General features: G+C 42.7%; 1 protein-coding gene across 1 annotated transcript in view; it reads left to right on the top strand.

The window, feature by feature from the left end:
- Positions 1-20,912, top strand: part of LOC119373221 (RING finger and SPRY domain-containing protein 1) — a 71,267-nt gene that overhangs the window by 4,338 nt on the left and 46,017 nt on the right. Inside the window, exons 3-6 of the mRNA XM_037643232.2 lie at positions 115-280; positions 9,442-9,568; positions 11,186-11,244; positions 19,799-19,868. Coding sequence (XP_037499160.1) covers positions 115-280; positions 9,442-9,568; positions 11,186-11,244; positions 19,799-19,868 — 422 coding nt within the window. The remainder of the gene's footprint in view (positions 1-114; positions 281-9,441; positions 9,569-11,185; positions 11,245-19,798; positions 19,869-20,912) is intronic.

Below are 20,912 nucleotides of genomic sequence, written 5' to 3'. Positions count from 1 at the left end.
TGTGGCTGTTGAAAACCATGTTATAGCATTGATGCTTCTTTTGCTTCTAGCTTTCTTTATGGGGAACCAGTTCACTGCAGGAGACATTGACTGATTGGTGTAAAATAATTGCAGTGAGCAGGAGCCTCCACCCTTCATGATCAAGCTGCACCTGATAGCTGACAAAGAGTCTGGCTGGCTTTTGGTCGTCCGATCCATGGTGAATGCGATACCTATGGATGACCCCTTAGGCCCGGCTGTCATTACTCTCATCCTTGATGACTGCCCTCTACCAACTAAGGTACGTGACAGTGACCTGTGTGTAGCCGTGCAAAGAATGGAGGGAGGAGAAAGAGAGGGCGCTGTCGGATCTATAAAATGCATTACTAGAGACCACCCTAGTGATGCAGAACTATCGGTAAATTGACTATCGATAGCATCGATAGTTCTTTTAAAACTATCGATAGTGTAGGCAAACTATCGATAGTACGTACGACTATCGACAAACTATGAATAGTGCAATGGGTAGTACCACGGTTAATATTACTAGCGATATTACTGCCACGCTTGTTTATTGCTTTGTTTTGATTCATGTTTCACCCACAAAGACTGTTAGCAACGTTTGACACAGACTGCGCCGTAATGTTGGAGAAGCTTCACAATTGTTTGAAATCATTCTGTTAAGAGGGTTCACCAGCGCGAGCTCCCATAGAGAATACATGCGCATTTTGAGAAGCCCTAGCGTGCCCAAATTTGGTCAGATTTAAATGGGGTTTTCGGCACTGCATTCATTTTTTGTATATCGAGGAAATGTTGCGGACAGATATTTTCCTCGGGCTTTCATTTTTTTACAAACCAGAGGCAAATATCCATAAAAATTGTACATTTTAACGTCTCGCTCTTTCTTGTTGTCTCCTGAAGAAAATGGCTTAGTTATCTAAATTTCTTCCACAACATTTCCTCCCTTTTTCTTTCCTTATTGTTATGGTATAATTGTCATGCATGTCAAGCCCCTGGTTTCCATTTTACAGGCTTTGAAAATGCTGTGTGTACTTTCAGTCTGCATTTAAAATTCGCGCCAAATTTAAGAGGCGCGACGTGGCTCCACCTGGTATCGCCTATATTCCGCAATCCTACACTATACCACCAGCCTCTCATATGGCTGTATTCGTGCGCTGCGTAGAAAAGTAAGGGACTTGCTGAGTGAGCTTGAAACAAGCTTCGGTATTTTTTTTTTTTTGTATCGTTTTTTGTGGGGGGAGGGGGGCTGTGCTGCCTCTTTTCCTCCCGAGCGTGTTCCCTGCGACAATGAAGTGGAATGGGAGGCTAATGCAGGTGTGTGACCCAAACACAAAGCAGCGTTCCTTCGGCGTCGGCATCGACGTTTTGGCTACCAGCACGTCATATAAGCAGGGTGCCGAGAGGTCCTTGGTGCTCAGGAAACTGCCCCATGTCCATAGCTAATCGTCCTATTGAGCGCTCGCAGGAATTTACTGCAGTTGCAAGGGGGACAGTGGCGGCATCTGCAGCAGAGACTAGCCAAGAGGCTCGTGTGCTTTCGCTCAGTTCTGTCGGTCAGGAATACGCAGAAGCGCGACATCGTGCCTGTTTAGAAACGTCATAGGCAAGCAGGCAAATCTCGCGGCAGCGAAATCGGCTGCCGCGAACTGCATCTTCAAGGCGCCAAATACACATGCGTAGATCAGAACAAGCTTTGTTCATTGGAAAGAAAACATTATTTGATGTTGAGCGGCCACTGTCAAGTGTATGACTGGACACATGCCTTTCACAACGTGGCAGCTCGGGAAGATGGTGCTGGCTCATGCCTCGCCAAGTTACCCGGTCTTCATGCTCGACCACCTTACATGTAATTTCTAAACAGTTTTATACTTCATTTTGTATCCTTGATAAACATTATCCTCGCGTTTTTCTTTTTGGCCAAAGATGCTCTATGTATGTAGGAGCAAATGTGGAGGGGGGGAGCCGAAGACGTGAGGAGTGACAATGGGCTGGAGGAATGCACCCATGTTGTGTTGGGGCTTCAAAGCATTGGAACTTCAAAGCATTGGGTACCGTGTAAGGAAAACAAAGGTAAACTGCCTAGATTAGTGTGTATGAGATGTGCGCGTTTGTATCTAGGGAAACATTTCGAGTATGCAGCTACACTCGCGTGCCCGTAGACTGGCCAACGCGACTTGTGAGTCATTAATATCTCAGGAGCTGTTTTTCGTGCATTTTAAGTGCAAGATGTGGAGCGACTCTTATCCCAGGGCAAACGCCGTTGATTTTCCCATTACTAGTGGCGATGCGCCAGACCCTAGAGACACTCGTTTTCCCGAGTGGCGGTGACGGTGGCGGTGACTCGGGGAAGAAGGGTGGGACAAAGAACCTTGTTGTTTTGAACACGAAAACGTAGTGTAGGTTGGGTGCAGTTGCCTGCCGAGGAGTCAACACGACAGCTTTAATTTATGTAACGCTGCCCAGCCTGGCGTATTCCTCCCAGATGCAGATAGAGCACGTTTTTTCCCCCATTGCATTGTGCAATAGATGAGGTTTGCAGGAGACTTGCTACTTTTACTCAACAGCCCTAGCTCGTTTGCAGTTGATGTAGACTCAATTTAAAAATGTCTGCCATGCTTTTTTCTCCACTTTATGCAGGTATTATATTTTGTAGTTGTTCTTTGAAATGCAAAAATGAGATTGCGTGGTTAGCACTGCGTGCGTACATAAAGAGCCAGCTATGACTCCAGTTGTATTTTATATTGCCCTGCAATCATTTCGCAAGAGTGTTACGCGCGTAATTCACCGAAAGTATACACAGTACCGGTGAAAGTTGTGACACTGAAAGAAGTTCCTAAAGCAATCTCTAGAAAATATCTTGTCGGCAGGTATCTTCACAATAACCGAAGGTTGGACAGTGCCTCCTTTATGCTCAAGGCATAACTAGCTGAAACGGGCCGGGCCAGGCCGGGTACGGGCCACATTTAGCAACACTGGGCCGGGCTCGGGAGGGCCGGAGCATGGCGTTTTCAGGCCGGGCCGGGCCCAGGCCGGAAAAATCGGCCTGTGCAGTGCTCTAATTGGAACTCGACTAGTGACTACAGGAATATACTTCACCTGGACGATCTTTGTATATCAGAGTAGTTATTGTTTTCTTTCTTTCTTTTTTTTTCAGGAAACACGTGTGTTTCGTAGGCCAAAGTATGTGCACGTGGGGTGTTGATGCCTTTTTTTTTTTTTAAGAAACACGTGTTATTCTTATGTCAGTCAAAGTATGTGCACAAGCGTATTCGCGACTCTTTTTCGTCAGGTTTCTTACTTCTCTCTCTCTCCTCCCTTTTTTTTTTTCTGTATGTACTTTTTCTTAACCCTTATCTCTCTCTCTCGGCTCGGAGAATGATGATATGAAAGCGCATCGAAGCCTGGTAAATTTCATCCTGATGAAGATCGGTCTCCGATCGAAACATCGACAAATAAACAGTTTTTTAGAAGCGTATACCTTTTTCCTAATTATTTTACGGCAACCGAAGACAGACTCTTCATAATCTATACACACATATATATATATATATATATATGTATATATGAGAACTAACATACAGCAATGCCAAGGAAAGTATAGGGGGTATTATTTGTAATAATTAGAATATAAATGTGAAGAAAGTAAAGTGGACGAAAAGATAACTTGCCGCCGGCAGGGACCGAACCTGTGACCTTCGAATAACGCGTCCGAGTCATACACTTGTCAGTGAATGTTTTCTTTCTAAAAAACAAAGCTTTTTCTGATCTACGCTTGTGCCGTTGGTGCCTGGAAGGACCAGTTCGCGGTAGCCGATCGCGCTTTTTTATCCATTTGCCTGCTCAAGGCAGCAAAAGCATTCAAGTCTCTGCTGCAGGTGCCGCTGCTGTTAGTTTTGCCACCACATCAGATCCCTGCGGGTGCCGAATAGGACGATTAGCTACGGGTAGGGAAAAGTCTCTGAGTACCGAGGATCTCTCGCCAACTGCTTAGAGAAAGAGCTGGTAGCCGAAACGCTGTCGAGACGCCGTAGAAACACTGCATTGTGTTTGGGCGACACGCCTGAATTAGCCACGCATACCACAACAATGTCGCGTGGAACACGCACGAGAGATGGCATCAATAATGCATGTTGCTGCGCAAAGGAAACACGGACAAGGAAGTGAACAAGGAAGGAAGTGAGACTCGCGACTGGATTTTAATGAACATAAAACGCATATTTATACGACACAACCACAAATTCATCTACGCGCATGACAGGAAGCAGCTTTCATTATCGTACAATCTTATGGAAGTATCACTGACGCAAATGTCTCTTCTTTTCGTGATGAAGAAAGCCTCAGCCAGCTCACGTGCCAATTGGTTCGAACTACGCCTCATGATTCCCGTTGTCGCCAGCAGAGGCTGACACGGTTTGCCACAGGCAGCCAATGGCGTGCGCTGCAGTGAAGAGGCAAATTAGATCCTTGTCCGTTCTTTATCGACTGCTGGTGTGTGTGTGTATATATATATATATATATATATATATATATATATATATATATATAAAGGAAAGATTACTTTTAAGGGCTCCTTTTTCTTTGTTATACACAATATTAATGAGAACTAACATACAGCAATGCCAAGGAAAGTGTAGGGGGTGTTATTTGTAATAATTAGAATATAAATGTGAAGAAAGTAAAGTGGACGAAAAGATAACTTGTCGCCGGCAGGGACCGAACCTGCGACTTTCGAATAACGCGTCCGATGCTCTACCACTGAGCTACAGCGGCGGTCATCTCCCCGTCCACTTTACAGGGTATATATGTGGATTTAAACTTAGGAGTGTTAGTCAGCGCCAGTCGCAGCCATGGCGGCGAGTGTGGAACAGTCTTTCTTCACATTTATATTCTAATTATTACAAATAACACCCCCTATACTTTCCTTGGCATCGCTGTATGTTAGTTCTCATTAATATTGTGTATAACAAAGAAAAACGAGCCCCTTAAAAGTAATCTTTCCTTCATTCATAGCGAGAATCTCGTTCTGGCAGACATGATGCCTTCAGGTAGTGTGCGAGGGATTATTGGTCAACTGCCTGCTCGTAAATAGATCACGTGCTACGTGATGCCAAAATAGGCAGAAAAAAGAGTGTTCCACACTCGCCGCCATGGCTGCGACTGGCGCTAACACTCCTAAGTTTAAATCCACATATATAACCTATAAAGTGGACGGGGAGATGACCGCCGCCGTAGCTCAGTGGTAGAGCATCGGACGCGTTATTCGAAGGTCGCAGGTTCGGTCCCTGCCGGCGACAAGTTATCTTTTCGTCCACTTTACTTTCTTCACATTTATATTCTAATTATTACAAATAACACCCCCTACACTTTCCTTGGCATTGCTGTATGTTAGTTCTCATTAATATTGTGTATAACAAAGAAAAAGGAGCCCTTAAAAGTAATCTTTCCCTTATATATATATATATATATATATATATATATATATATATATATATATATATATATATATATATATATATATATATATATATACACACACACACACACACACCAGCAGTCGATAAAGAACGGACAAGGATCTAATTTGCCTCTTCACTGCAGCGCACGCCATCGGCTGCCTGTGGCAAACCGTGTCAGCCTCTGCTGGCGACAACGGGAATCATGAGGCGTAGTTTGAACCAATTGGCACGTGAGCTGGCTGAGGCTTTCTTCATCACGAAAAGAAGAGACATTTGCGTCAGTGATACTTCCATAAGATTGTACGATAATGAAAGCTGCTTCCTGTCATGCGCGTAGATGAATTTGGGGTTGTGTCGTATAAATATGCGTTTTATGTTCATTAAAATCCAGTCGCGAGTCTCACTTCCTTCCTTGTTCACTTCCTTGTCCGTGTTTCCTTTGCGCAGCAACATGCATTATTGATGCCATCTCTCGTGCGTGTTCCACGCGACATTGTTGTGGTATGCGTGGCTAATTCAGGCGTGTCGCCCAAACACAATGCAGTGTTTCTACGGCGTCTCGACAGCGTTTCGGCTACCAGCTCTTTCTCTAAGCAGTTGGCGAGAGATCCTCGGTACTCAGAGACTTTTCCCTACCCGTAGCTAATCGTCCTATTCGGCACCTGCAGGGATCTGATGTGGTGGCAAAACTAACAGCAGCGGCACCTGCAGCAGAGACTTGAATGCTTTTGCTGCCTTGAGCAGGCAAATGGATAAAAAAGCGCGATCGGCTACCGCGAACTGGTCCTTCCAGGCACCAACGGCACAAGCGTAGATCAGAAAAAGCTTTGTTTTTTAGAAAGAAAACATTCACTGACAAGTGTATGACTCGACACGTGCTCTTTTCACAACATAACAACTTGGGGTGATAGTGCTGGGACATTCCTCGGGAACTGACTCCGTCTTCGCGTTCGACCACCTTCGATGTAATTTTTAAACATTATCCTCGCTTGTATGTAGCGAACTTCTTTCCGTTTGCCATCCTAAATTTCCAAACGCTAGCCTAAAGCGTGCTGTATGTAATATATAAATCTGGGAGAAGCGCACAATATAACAAATATAATAAAACAGTAGAAACGTACAAATCTTTTATTTTGAATTTTCTTACAACCATAATGTTCTCTAAGTAGCCATTTCAACTAATCACCAAAGTTGTTTAGATGGCACAGAAGCAGATCAAAGTGTCCCCGAGAGAAAACAACGTAAGCCGTGCCCGAAAAAAAAAATTTTTTTTTTACGACAGTTGCTTTTTACGGCATAGTCAGTTGTGAATCGCGATAAGAGGGTTCTGCGTAAAAATAATAGATCTAGTACCTTGTAAACCCCAATTAATTAAATTTCATTCAGGAAGTTGGAGGGGGCACCAGAACTAATCTGATGTCACCGTTTCTTGCTCAGCGCGTTCGAGCAAGAGTTCACTCTGCGTCTCAACCAGTTTGTTCACAAAGATGGCGGCCACGGTGACGTCAATGCAAGCTATGTATTCTATAGCATCAGACAATAAGCGGCAGAGAACTGTGAAGAGAGGTCACTACCCATTGTTTGGGTTACTGCGGGAGCGGTGTGGGGATACGGAGAAGTTGGAGGGAATGGCTTACACCGCAACGGTACGGGGAGGACAAAGCGGCAAAACCCCTCCATCGCATTTGCTACGGCTATGCTGGCGGAAAACATAGGAGCGTTCACCCTTTTTTGAGGCATTCCCGGGCAAGTTTCAAACAGCACTACTTTTCGCGCGCGGAATGACCTTTTCGCACGCTTTCATGACCTCGTGAGATTTACACGCCTAGAGTGTACTCTAACTTACCTCCTTTTTGTGGTGTGTAAGTGCTGCCATCTATGGACACAAAAAGTTCAAATCTTAGTTGCTTTGGAGCTGGTGAGCCCTCTTAAGATTACGTGCCGGACGCGAATAGGCAAGTTTATTCGAGAGCTTATGCGATGATGCTGGAAGGTTCGATGACTGATGTGTAAAAGACTATGCTTTCCACCGATGATCAAATTACTCGGTGGCCGACGACTGTTCTCGCCGCTATCAGTGCGCAGCGTGTATCACTTGTGTATTAAGTTTTGACAGGATGATTTTAAGCCAAAGCAAAATACTGTGAATGTTTATACAGAGTGACTGTTAGTAGTCCTGCACCAGCCAAATAAAGAGCTCTGTATTTCCCAGTCTTGCTGCAGCATTTTTCACCGTCACAACCACGTGACACTACTATCGATAGTGGTGTGAATAATGATGCCGTTTCTGGCCGGCCAAATTGCCAAAATATTTACGATAGCCTACTATCAGTTTTGCTTAATTTATGAGCAATTTTTAGTGAAAGAAATAAATTATTTCCGCAGTGAAAATGGCGGAATATATCCATCAATAAAGTCACATCCAAAAGCAACCAGTTACACCTTAAAATTAACCAACCTAGTTCATGATATTTTTTTTTTTGAAATCGTAAAATGCAATATAAATTTGAAGCCGCGCAGTTCCATCACGTATAACGCCTTCATTTCCGCTACAGCTGAACAGTTTGACTTCATAATCATGTGTCAGCAAAGGACTCGGGTGAAGACCACAAGCATGTCAACTTTCTTGCCCTTCAGCCTGCTCCTCCAATTCCACTATGTATCACGGGCACGGGGAACTATTCTGCAATTAGTTCGTGCTGTTGATTTTATACTATCGATAGTACCATCGAATTTTTTACTATCGATAGCGCTATCGATAGTATTTTTTACCATCGATAGTTCGATAGTGACTCAGCTATCTATAGTATCGATAGTACCATAGATAGTTCTGCATCACTAGACCACACACCATTATGCTGCTATAGAAGCATACACGAATACAACACTAGAGACATGTTAGAGCTCTTTTTGTGAGGACAGATGTTTAAGTTTGTTGGGTGCAGTATATGGTTTAAGAGCAAAACATCCTTTGCCCAGCAAAGCCTCCAGCAAAGCCTCCTGCAGCGATGCTTGCACAAGATGTATTTGCTGCTTTTTAGGCCTCACGAATAAGTGCTACATCAATTTATTATCATGAAAAAGGGCAACACATATTCACTGCATGTATAAACCAGGTCATGATTTGTGAACATTTCATCATGCCTATTACAGACTTTATTGTGTGTAACCGGAAGCTGGTAGCTTGTTTCACAGACACCGCATAATTAGTTTAATACTTTGCAAGGACTGCTCTCGTAAAATGCCTCATACATGCTTTCAGGTATACTTACCTGGTCCTTAAAAAGATTCATTAAATATATAGCATACAAACCTAGATTTACCATGCTCCTCCCGTAAGAGATCATATGAACAATAATACACCTGAAGTGCAGTTTGTTAAGCTGTGCCAGGTGTACTTTTTCATACCCGTGCAGCAGCTCTGAATGCAGGTGCTCCTTCTCTCTCATGGAAACTTCCGTACCTATAAAAAGATAAATATAATATTTGGCATGATCCTCGCTTCGATATGATAGCATAATGAGGTTAGTGGCGGATTACAAGGCATAAAATTGAAGCAATATTTTTATGATTGCACTGATTGCCATTTTATGTGAATATTTCTGGTGGTTTACCATGTTAAAGTTGCAATGAAGCACATAAGCATACTAAAGCTGCTGGTAGTAAGCTAAAAGAAGTGTTAATTTCCGTTAAGTTAAGAAGTGTTAAGTTGCTTTTACTACTTTCCTTGGCATTATTGTCTGTTAGTTCTCATTAATATTGGTAGTAAGCTAAATATATAACATACTGTGTGATGGAAATGTTGCTTCTGACTTAATACTGTTTCTAAGATCTTGTGTTTTCCCTTTCATTTACCAGCATTCTGAAATGTCTGTCCTGCAGACTTTCTGTTTTTGGTATGACAGTGTTACTTCTGCAAGTTCACTTTGATTCTTCGAGCTTTGCACATTGTGCTGATTTAGTTGCTTTTACTACACTTTTTAAGGAATCCGTGGGAAAGTTGTCGCAAATGTTTCAACTCTCGAGAGAGCTCTCGCTGAGTGGCAGGAACAACCCAACGTGGCATCGAAACATTTGTGTTGTTCTTGGATGCATTGCAGAGAAGCTTGCAGGTAAGACTTAGAGGGCTGCTCAATGTTTTTTTCTTTTTCCCCGCAAGTATCTTCTGGGGATTATGGTGGCATCATGCTTTAACAACTTTCAAGTGAAAGAGCCTATAATTTGAAGCATTCTTCGAGCGAATATTCTTTCAGTGAATCTGTGAGTGAGAAATATCATTTTTTCAATAAATGAGCATAACTTTCCTTTATAGATTGTCTAGTATATTGGTGAAAAAACAAGCTCAATATAAGCATGCACAAGGGAAGAACTGCTGGGGGCATTTGAATCGCAGGACAGTGGTGTCATGCATTTGCAAAGTAGGAATGAATGGTTTCATTCTGTGTTTGTTGTGATCTGATTGGTCTCCTTTATATACATGTCAAACAATTTGAATAAACTAGTTATAAGTATGCACATTATTCGCTTGTATCTACTTCTTGTTCCTGTTCTTCTTGCGTTATCAGGAACATGCTACTGAAGAGGAAGTAATTGCTATAATTTTACATCTGTAGGCTTAGTTGTGGGAATGACAGGGTTGAAATAGTTGGTGAGGTGGGGGGAAATAGGGAAAATGCGGAAATAGTAAAAGGAGGAGGAAGAGGAGAGCGAGTTGGGATGAACACTTCTTGGCCAATCCCCCGCAGTGGGTGTGAGCCATAGTTGAAGGCGAACAAGAACAAGAACAAGGATGGGGACAACCTGGGTGAGCTGTTCACAAAAACCAGTTGTAAGCACCACACAAGTTGTGTTTTTCTAAAGGTGGATTGTTCTTTTGGTTAGCGTGTGGGCATCATATGCGATAGACACTGTGCAGGTCAAGGAATTGCTGAGATAACACATGTGGCAGTTGTAGCAGGTGAAACGTGGTCATAGTGACCACAGTGTTGTCCGCGAAAAAATGTCTTATGCAAATTCGTCGGAAAATTCTTTAAAGTCCTTGTGACGCTTTGAACTCAATTATTGTGCTGTTCCTGAGACAAAAATTTAATATACTAGCGCCTAGCACAGCCAAATGAATCCAACAGATAGTTAGGCCAAGGAAAGCATAGGGGACATTATCTGTGGTGTAGTGATTAGGGCGCAAATTGAAATGAATTAAAGTGGGCAAGAAATCACCCTTTCAGTCGGTGGGATCGTTAGGAAGTTTTTAACACTTTATTGTTGCACCTTTTACATATCTACATGCTTTGACTTTGAAATTTCATCATGTGGGCTCATTATGTAACATGATGCAGCTAAAACATGACGTTCACCTCCCATACATCTTGCAAAGGCAGCTCGTGTGAGGTCGATGAGTACGAAGGTAACTATGGAGCAGAGGTAGAGTACCTTACTGCAAGACATGCAAGACATATACTGGATTCTGTCCTCAACAATGCTTCAAGTGCTGCATAAAATGAATGGCGGCCACTAATGAAATGAGTAATTTATTATGCCTTTCTGTGCATCAGTGTAATACTTCGCTGGGAATATTCTCAGCCAGAAAACCAATAAAGGGGTAAACATTTGATTGCATAGGGTCACTTGTGGCTGTTATTAGTTTTCACCATGCAGCACTTTAATTTCAAGTTCAGTCATTTATTTCTGCTTTCTTTTTTTTTTTTCTACTTTCCTGCATGCACAAACAGGACCAAGCAGTGTTGCACTTCTGACAGAAGACACACTTGAATACCTCATCGCAAATTTGGTGAGTGTGTTGTATTCACAATTCTTGTTTCCCTACATTGTCCATACAAATTAAGAAAAAAAGCTTGGTAACACAACAGGATGATTTTAAGCCAAAGCAAAATACTGTGAATGTTTATATAGAGTGACTGTTAGTAGTCCTGCACCAGCCATTGATTTGTTACAATAGAGCATAGATATGACTCTTGTGGTGACCTGATACTGTTACTGAATCTCTACTCCTGAAAACTGAGTGATATCCATTGCCTACTGTCATGTTATGGCACATTCAGTTAATTTTTTTCAAGCGCTACAGAGCACTTTGGGGATGCATGGCTGGTCAAAATCAAGTTTCGTAAGCACATTTGGCTGGTTCTTTCAGAACACTTTGAGATGCTCTCACCTTTGACATGAGAGCAGTACTATGGAGTTCCGGTCATGTGGCTCCTATGGCTTCTGTTGTTCACGTGACGTCTTCCGTGGCATTAATGGGCAGATGCTTCGCCATCTGTTTTAGTTGTTTGTTTACAACAGAAGGAAAAGCTTACACATTTCTTCCTTAGATGTGTGGTCGCTCTAGCAAGCAGCGGCACATTCGGCTCGGGCATGCATTTTCTGGCTTCGATTTGGGTAATTTTTAGCCAACTAAAAAAATAATTGCTTGTGGCATTTAGCACAAACCTACCATTGAGTTGGATTATTCACCAAGGTGGTTATAACACTGTAAATTGAAATAAAAATGAAATAAAAATTGAATAAATGCCAGAAATTCACTAATCAACTTTTTAACCATTACGTTAGCACGCATATTGCAGTGTACAAGTTGAATCCAGTCGTTTGACAAGGCGAGTACACTTGGGACAAATTTCGAAACTAGTACCAGTTGTCAAGTAGGCACTGTCAAATTTAGCGTAAAAATGCACTTGTGTTCTCCTTGCTTTTTAACATTTTATACATTGAAGCTAGAAAATTACTCTGCACCAATGCATATCTTGAAACTAACATCTTCATCACAATTCATTTCAAGTGGATCTAACTTTTGAAGTAAACAGCTGCAATTCATCAGCTGGCTGCAGTATGTGCCTCTTCATGTGACATATGTATAAGTTACGTGTAGTCCTTGTCAAAACTATGGCATCAAAATCATCTCCATGGTTGCCTTTGTAGGTTGCAGTGAAATAAAGACTAGCACGCCAAGGAGAATTAAAAATGTTGTGTCTTCTGACACCCACTACTGGCTATTATGAAGACTACAGGCACATATTTTTTAAGGGCGCAGGGTACACCCTATACATCCCATGCATTTTTGGCCATTTTGAGGTACCATTTTCTCATTAACTAAAAGGGATATCCACATGATGCATATGTCATTTTCTTCCAAATATTCCACTTTCTTAAATGAAGCATATTTATTTAAATCTTACTAATATTTGAATTTTGGGGAATTTTTTATCATTAGGACCTAAATTTTAAGTTAAATTGCATCTTTGAAAATTTGTAACACAAAAACTGTAAAGTGCATAACTTCAATTCTGGTACAGTAGTTCTATGCGTTTATGCAGAATACAAGAAAAAATAATCTTCTGGTTATCTTGGAATACATAGAAAATAAGGGCACCTAAGTAATAAACGTGGTTTTGAGATAATCGAGTTTAAAGTTAGAAAACAGCTTAAAAGCAAACATACTTTGCCACAAACACCATTCAACTATTTTATTTAGTAGCTATAAGCTTGGTAATCATTGCTAAAGTCAATTTTTCACTTTGGAGCCTCTCGTCTTGCTTGCCTTGCTTCTTTTGTGAGCTGTCCTGCAGTTCTATCCGAACTGTATCATCGATTGTGGTCAACATTTTCCAGCAGATCGACTGTATTTTGGCCAGGCTTCAATCCTAATTATTGCAGAATTTTGGCTCGTGTGATACCGCCATCATTAAACTAAAGAACAACATCCAATGCCGTAATCCTTAAAACTCTGAAGCCTAAACAAAGACAGCAAACACTCTGCGACGAAATTTCCATTAGCTCAACACTTGCACCGCACAGTTTGCACGTGCAATGTGGTATAATTGCATCACAAATAATATTCATGTCCATTAGAGCATACCCGTTGTCACTCTGCACGCGATTTGCCTCGAAGGACGCTTAAAAGGCTGAGAGGTTCAACGATAGAGAGGTTGCTGGTTCAACGTTCAGCACCTCAGTATGTTGCCAGCATTTATTCGCATTTACAAGACAAGTGTATTAGTTGCCATGAAATTTACACTTGGTGAAGACCTTCTTTGCCCTCATCATCTCAACTTTTTGACAAACACGACAGACACAAAGTGTAATGAAGCTAGGAGCTGAAAGTGTTCGAACAGACGTGCTCAGAAGAACAAGCGCGAATAAAAAGGTGCACAGCATCTTCGGACTACCTTAGAAGTTATCCGACAATTTCCTATACACAGCTGGCTCCAGACAAGCATTTTGGCTTTCGTACACAAAGTTTTTTTTATAGAAAAATGCACCATAAGCACGGAGCGCATGTGAGGGGCTTGTCCTAGGGCGCGTGTTCACTCACTACTTGCTTTCGGAAAAACTGGCTTCCAGCCACAAAAAATACTTCTGAAGAAAAACATGTATGTGAAAAATATGCACAAAGCAGGGATGCAACAGCTGCGCCAATTTGATACAATTCCTTATTTTTGTGCCAAGCTGAACCAAAACCGTGAAATTTGTTAAAATTGCGCCACACTGCGCCAAAATGCCTGACCAGCTTAAAATTTTCTCAGTTGCGCAAATTTGAGCGAGAAATGGAGGTCACGTTGGTCATCTGCAGTGTGGGCATCGTCATCCAGTACAGACGCACAGACCCTAACCCTAACCCCCTCCCCTGCGAAAGAAAAGAAAAAAAGTCAGTTTCACCGGAAGGACGAAGCAATGAACGCGATAGCAACAAATTGTAATGCTCTACGAAGTGAGGCTGGCAGCAAACTCTTTTGTACCCGATCTCGCGTAACTCTACAAAACGTTGGTGTAAGAGAATACTACGTTTCCAGGGAAAGATGCTCTTTCTGCACAGTGTCTTCGCATCGAGAGCGCAGCACGTAGCAGGATATATGAGCCGCCCGCTGATGGCTGCCGAGATAGCGTGCGCGCCATAATCGCGACCACGCTCTTCGAATCAAAGTTAGAAAGTTGCTGCTCGAGCGACAGCCCCCCCCCCCCCCCCCCCCCCCCGCTCCTTTCTCGCGTCTTTTCATGCGCGTTTAAAGGCCAACTCCGGCGATTTTTCGAGGTCGGTGGATCTCAGTGAAATTCGCTGGGTACGTTCCTTTGCACGTTTCCGTCATTTATGCCAAATTACAAGCTTGAGACATGCGCAGATTGTTTGCAAATTAATTTTAAAGATTGTCTGCAAACGCCCTCCTGGCTTCCCACAATTATTGGCAACATTGCGTCTGTGACGTCAGTGTTGGCAAGGCGGCGGAAGTGACGCAGCCGAGGGCACCGCTAACTTCGGCGCTTAGGCCGCTACAGCGAGCGTCTGCTGTGCACAAGGCGACAGACAGCATTGGTTTGGCCGGCGCTTCGCTGGTCGTCCCGGCTGTCACAGTTTTCATACTTCGCGCCGGCGTGACCGGCATGCCTTGCACGACTTCCGGTTCGTTCGTAACAACGTCTACGTCATACGTAGACAGTACACTCAGTTGGGTTTCGGTTTCGGTGTTGCGCTTTTTTGCTTAATTAAAATTATTCTCCAATTTGCCGAGTATTTCTGCTATCGGGCCCATAACAGGAGCGTCTCAGGAACATAAAAGCACCATTACTTTGACATGGCAAAAAAATCGCCGGAGTTGGCCTTTAAGACGGGCAGGGCGTTTCCTCTATGCTTCGATGGCAGGCTTCCCGAGAGGAGTGGTGTTATCGCATGCGCCCTCCAAGTGACTGAGATGGACTGGCTCGTTTGATATCTACTTCAGCTGCATTCGTCGCACGCACTTGCGCGCTTTTACCCACTGTAGAACATACTATGCACAGGGATATGTTATCAATTTGGACTTTATACGGGAGATGACGGCAAAAACTCGTCGAGAGTGTTCATATCGTTGCTATCGCAATAGAAAAGGACAGTAGTTCTCAAATTTCCTGATGCTTGTTTTATTGCGTGCAGAACGCTTTTTAAGCGACTTTTGCCGCAGTACACTGGTGTCCTGCGGAAAAGCATACTGAGATTTAGAAGGGGCTATTAGTACTAGCTTTCAGGGACACAGCACATTTTGTTCCTTAATTGCTCATTCGTGCACGCGCCGTGTAATTACGAGTACTAGTGTGATCGCTGACGTCTAAAAAACTATTGGCAATCATTTGGAGCTGCTGTGTATGGCGTTTCTGTGGCCTTGACAAACAATAGACAAAAGCGTATGCCACTGTTCTTTTTTCACTACCCCCACTTGCTCCTGCTTTACGAATCTCCCAAATTTCCAGGTTGCCAGGTTCGCAGGTCCACATTAGCATTTCCAGTGTCCGTCGAATTATTTGACAGGTCCTGCAAATGCTAATGTGGACTTAGTCATTGTTCACATTGACTTAGTCATTGTTCGCACTGTGGGTTGGCTCAACACACTGCTTTTATTGAAATAGCAGTGTTCACGTGCACTGTGCACGAATTAGCTGATGTTGAATGGTTTTTACGTATTTTTGTTTTCTTGTCTAAAAGTAAGCCTTCTTTGTTGTACTGCTCCAGATTTGAGATTTTGAGCTAAAAAATTCAGTTTTTTTTTTTCGCAACCTGCTCCAAATTTGGATTTTTGTGCTCCAAAAGCAACATTTTGCTGCTCCAAGAATTGCTCCAAATCCCATTTCGGCTGTTGCACCCCTGACAAAGGGACATCCTTCCCAAATTGCAAAGAAAAAAAAGTGATTTTTTTTTTTTTCAAATTTTGCCTTACCCTGTGCCCTTAACCCTTTGCGGTCCAAAACTTTTACCCACTTTCCAGCTCTACCGGTCCGAAACTATTTTGCCAGTTTCTGGCGCCGCGAAGAAAAACACAAACTGTGGAAGAAATAATAATATCTTGGGTTTAAACTCCCAAAACCACAATATGATTGTGAGAGACGGCGTAGTGGAGGGCTCCGGAAATTTCGACCACCTGGGGTTCTTTAACGTGAACCTAAATCTAAGTACACGGGCCTCAGACATTTTCGCCTCCATCGAAAATGCAGCCGCCGCGGCCGGGATTCGATCCCGCGACCTTCGGGTCAGCAGTCAAGCGCCATAACCACTAGCCCACTGTGGCGGGTCAACTGTGGAAGAAAAACTCACAGGATACTTATTTTTGCCCCTACAGAATGCAGGAAACTCCTTTAGCGATACTTGGGCAGCGTATGATACCGCTCGTCCGCCGCGGTGGTATAGCGGTTACGGTGCTCGGCTGCTGACCCAAAGGTCGCGGGTTCGATCCCGGCCACGGCGGTCGCATTTCGATGGAGGCGAAATGGTAGAGACCCGTGTACTTAGATTTAGGTGCACGTTAAAGAACACCAGATGGTCGAAATTTCCGGAGCCCTCCACTACGGCGTCTCTCATAATCATTGTGGTTTTGGGACGTTAAACCCCAGATATTATTATTATTAGTATGATACCGCTCAAAGCATTTTCCTGGGTGCAGCACGTGGTTGCGCACTGTTCCCCTTTGTGTCAACAGAGGTGTTGTCTCCACCGCAGTCGTCGTCGTCTTCGTCACTCCCTTCTGTCGAATCACTGTCATCACTGTCTCGTGGAGGCATGTAATTCTCTTCCTCACTAAAGTCATCCTCGTTTTCACTAAAAGCACCACCGTAAAACGCACGCGATGAAAACGTAGCCATGCTTCTAAGCGAACCGTGCGCGAGTGGGTACGCTCTGGGCTCCGTGCTGAACGTAGTGCTGCACCCTAGTGTTAAAAAAAAGTAAACCTCAACAAACAAGGCTCACTTATTCCTCAAGAGGTGGCGCTTCATGTATACAAAAAATGAGCGCGACTTGCAGTAAGAAAACAGCAAAATTTAAACCACAAACCCCCTTTGGCCGGTGCCCGACAGCGGATCGCTACGGCCGTGTTGTGTTGTCGGGCGTTGCCTGAAAACGGACGACAAAGGGCTAAGGTGGGCTTTAGCAGCAAGCAGCCAGTGTTATGATGGTGTAAGTGGATCACAGCCAGGAGACTGGCCACAGCCATCTGGATTCTGGTGTCATTGAGGGAGAATGGTTAGGTGCTGCTGATCAAAACTCAAGTTTATTTACGTAATGAAGGTCATAGAATTGTAGAAAAAGGGGGGGGGGGGCAAGGCTTTTATTTTACGTGCCCCTGTGACCTCTATTGCCTTGCTCCCCTCCTCTCCACAGCTTCGAGCAGGTTTTGCAGGAGCTGGGTGGCTTTCCAACACTGGAATTGGATCATTCTAAGCAAACAGAAAGAATAAAGAACAATTGGAAGAATGTCTGAAAAACGCATTGCTGAAGTCAAGTCTGATTGTCACAGTGCAATAAAGAAAGCTTGTCTGAAGGAGGAAGCTTGCTAAGGTTAGCTGGAATGCAGATAGAGAATTTCTGTGTTTTAAAATATAATGATATTTGGCCGAAATTCATTCAAATGCAGCGTCTCCAATTGTAAAAAAAAATATGTTTTAAACTTCCAACTTCACTTTTTGCTTTTTTCAAACTTGTGTTGTTTTCACTGCTTGTGCAACGAAATTCATGTACCTGACGCGACTCAATCTCTGCAAAATTTTGCATGCATGTGCATAGGGACATGTAAAAAATCAAAGTGCCCAGGTTTTGCTGTTATGTTTAATAGTTTTGAGCTTGTACTTTTTAGGAAACCACTTGTCATTGTTTGCAGTAATAATGGCTGGATAAATGCTTTCTTTAAATAATAAAGGTAAAGATATTTTTGAGCTTATTGACAGGTAGTTCTTCATGAGAAGCATTATATATTATTTTTTAACGCTATTCCATGCCAGCTGCGAAGCCCAAACCTTACGCAAAAGTTCACACATTTTACACCTTTCAGGGGCCATGGAAAAATAACCAGACAAGATATAGAAAAACTAAAAATATTTCTGAGAACAAAAGCTTGAAAATTGTGCAGGATATAGACTTCATTCAGCTAGCTTTATTAATAATGAAATCATCTCTGAGATGCATCTCTTTCGGAAGCCACGGAAGTGGCTATTTCGCACAATGAAGGGGAGGGTTAAGGGGCCCCTTAACCCTCCCCTTGTGTTTTCATTGCGCGAAATAGCCACTTCCGTGGCTTCCGAAAGAACATGAACCGACTAGCCCAACAACGTGTGCTTCTGGAGGTGCATCTCCCTTAAGCAAACTTAAAGGATAAACATTACAATGTCATAAGCCTACAACTGGCACTATGGGCACTGCGCACTACTTTACTTAAAGCATACTCTGCCTTGCCCGAACATTTCCTTTGATTGCTTATCATTTTTTGTAGCTGCCTCACACCATCACCCCCCCCCCCTTTGTTCATACCTTCTTCATTGTCTGACTGTCGGGGCACTTGCAAGACTAAATTTCGTGACTACGAACCGCTAGCTGAGGTGACTTTGAGACCCCCGATGTATACCTATAACTAAGACATGTTCCACTTGCTTGTTTGTTGAACTAGTTGGATTACAACGTATAATTAATGATTTGATGTACATTCAAATAATTGAATACGAGTCAATGAATAAATTTTAAAAAATAAAACACTGAACGATATTTTTTAGGACTTGGGTGTTTGAAATTGAAGTTTTTGTTGCCTGCATGATGGGCGCTCATTATGCTTCACAGTTGTTACTTTTTTATTTTTGCCAAAAGTGTAAAATGCAATCCATGCATTGAAGGCAATGAATGTTTCACTACAATGTTATCAGTGCAAAGCTTGGCTACCTGGTAAAATAATATGCATATTGCAAAGGGAACAATGCAAGTGCTAAATTCTAGCAGCCTGGCACATCAAAGCCACAGTCGCTTTTGGGTCATTAAACCCCTTATAAATAACTAAACTCTCACATAACATAGAGTATTGAGTACCATCCCCATGCTTTATTGTCAAAAGTAGCTTGTGTGGCTTGAAAATACTAAAAAGTGCCAAACAAGCTCTCCACTGTATGATCTCATATCAATGCTATATGTTTTTCAGTGTCATTCTTTCTTTTCAGAAGTGGATAGTAAAGGTGTGATGAAAATATAATATTATGACAATGTAAGCTAGCAGCCTTCATCTTGATGTGTCACTTATATATGTCACTTTGTATTAGTAGTCATCTGTGTATGCCCAATGTCCATGTTGTCATCTTGTATGGGTGCTTATTGTTATAACTAAGAGCCGGCTGCGAATTCTCCCTTGGAATTCAAGCTGTCTTTTACTGACAATAGCTTGAATGGTGACTGTAGGTATTTTAGCTTATTACCCTCAAAATCTTATTGAATCAAGTTTCTGCTAGAGTTTACAAAACTTGTATTGCTTTAGAAACTTTTTAAATGTTCATGGGTTGTGAAATATAGCATCATTAGCATTGTTGTTTGTGTGTTTTTCTTGATTATCTTGCAGGATCCTGTTACATGCAACACTCTTGTGATCTTGTTCTCGCTTATCGCCTTGGAGAAATTTGCTCAAACAAGTGAGTTCTTGTGTAGCTTAGTCTAGTCTTTTTGGCACTCTTGTTTACAGAACTCAGTTCTTCATAACCATGTTATAAATGGTATTTATAATATATTATTACTAAGCATATTTTTTAGTATTCATGGTTCACTAGGCACTGTGTTCTGTGCCTACCTTTGCTTTATTTCGCTTAATTTTTCTGGGTTCCTTAGTTGCGTTTCTTTCCTAAAGCACTAAATGCCAATCTCTTGTGGAGCAAATGTGAGGTTGATTCCATGAGTGATTGAGAGAGCGCTGTTCTTGCTCGAAATTCAGAAGCTTCTATCACAAAGGCATATTGAACCGGCCCCTTGGTGGAGGAATAGGAAGGCGTTTGACAGACACTGTCAGTCTACCGAGTGTGGTGACTGCAGCCCTGTTCCCATTTCTTCTTTCATCTGCCTGCAGGAGTGCTACAGTGTTGTGTTCGGGGATAGGTTGTCATAAATGTTCTGTGATCTACCAGTGGCCTGAGGCACATCATTGACACGTTTCAATTAGTATTTCACTGCAAACACCCTCATAGCAGAGGAAGTCACTTCTTCTGGGGCACTACTAGTGCTTACTGTTTCTGCACTACCTTCTGTACTACTGTATTACTGAATGCAGGAGTGGCTATAGCTTTCCTTTAAGCCACTGGACTATACATAGAGTTGCCCTACCGGGATGGACTCATATACATGCACCTCCATACGTCATAATTGTCATTCATCACTCGTTTTATTCTCTGCCCCCTTCATCAATGTAGAGTAGCAGGCCAGAGGAGCCTATAGCTCAGGCCAGCCTCTCTGCCTTTCTACAAAAAAAATTCTTTCACCTTTCTCTTTCAATTGTGTACTATGAGGCAACAATGAAAGTAGCTTGCTACTTGTTGTGCCAGTGTTACATGCATGTGGAGGCTCCATATGAGGTACTACGTACACCCTTCAGCTAGTCAGCCTCTTTTTGTCCAGAAAAAAAAATTGGGTCGTAGTCTAGAGCTTCGTAGTGCACTTGAAGTGAAGAGATAAGTTATATTAGTGTG

The sequence above is a fragment of the Rhipicephalus sanguineus genome, chromosome 1 (assembly GCF_013339695.2).
Source record: "Rhipicephalus sanguineus isolate Rsan-2018 chromosome 1, BIME_Rsan_1.4, whole genome shotgun sequence".
NCBI classification, from domain to species: domain Eukaryota; kingdom Metazoa; phylum Arthropoda; class Arachnida; order Ixodida; family Ixodidae; genus Rhipicephalus; species Rhipicephalus sanguineus.
Note: the sequence above shows the minus strand (reverse complement) of the source record. Positions and strands in the feature narration are given on the sequence as shown.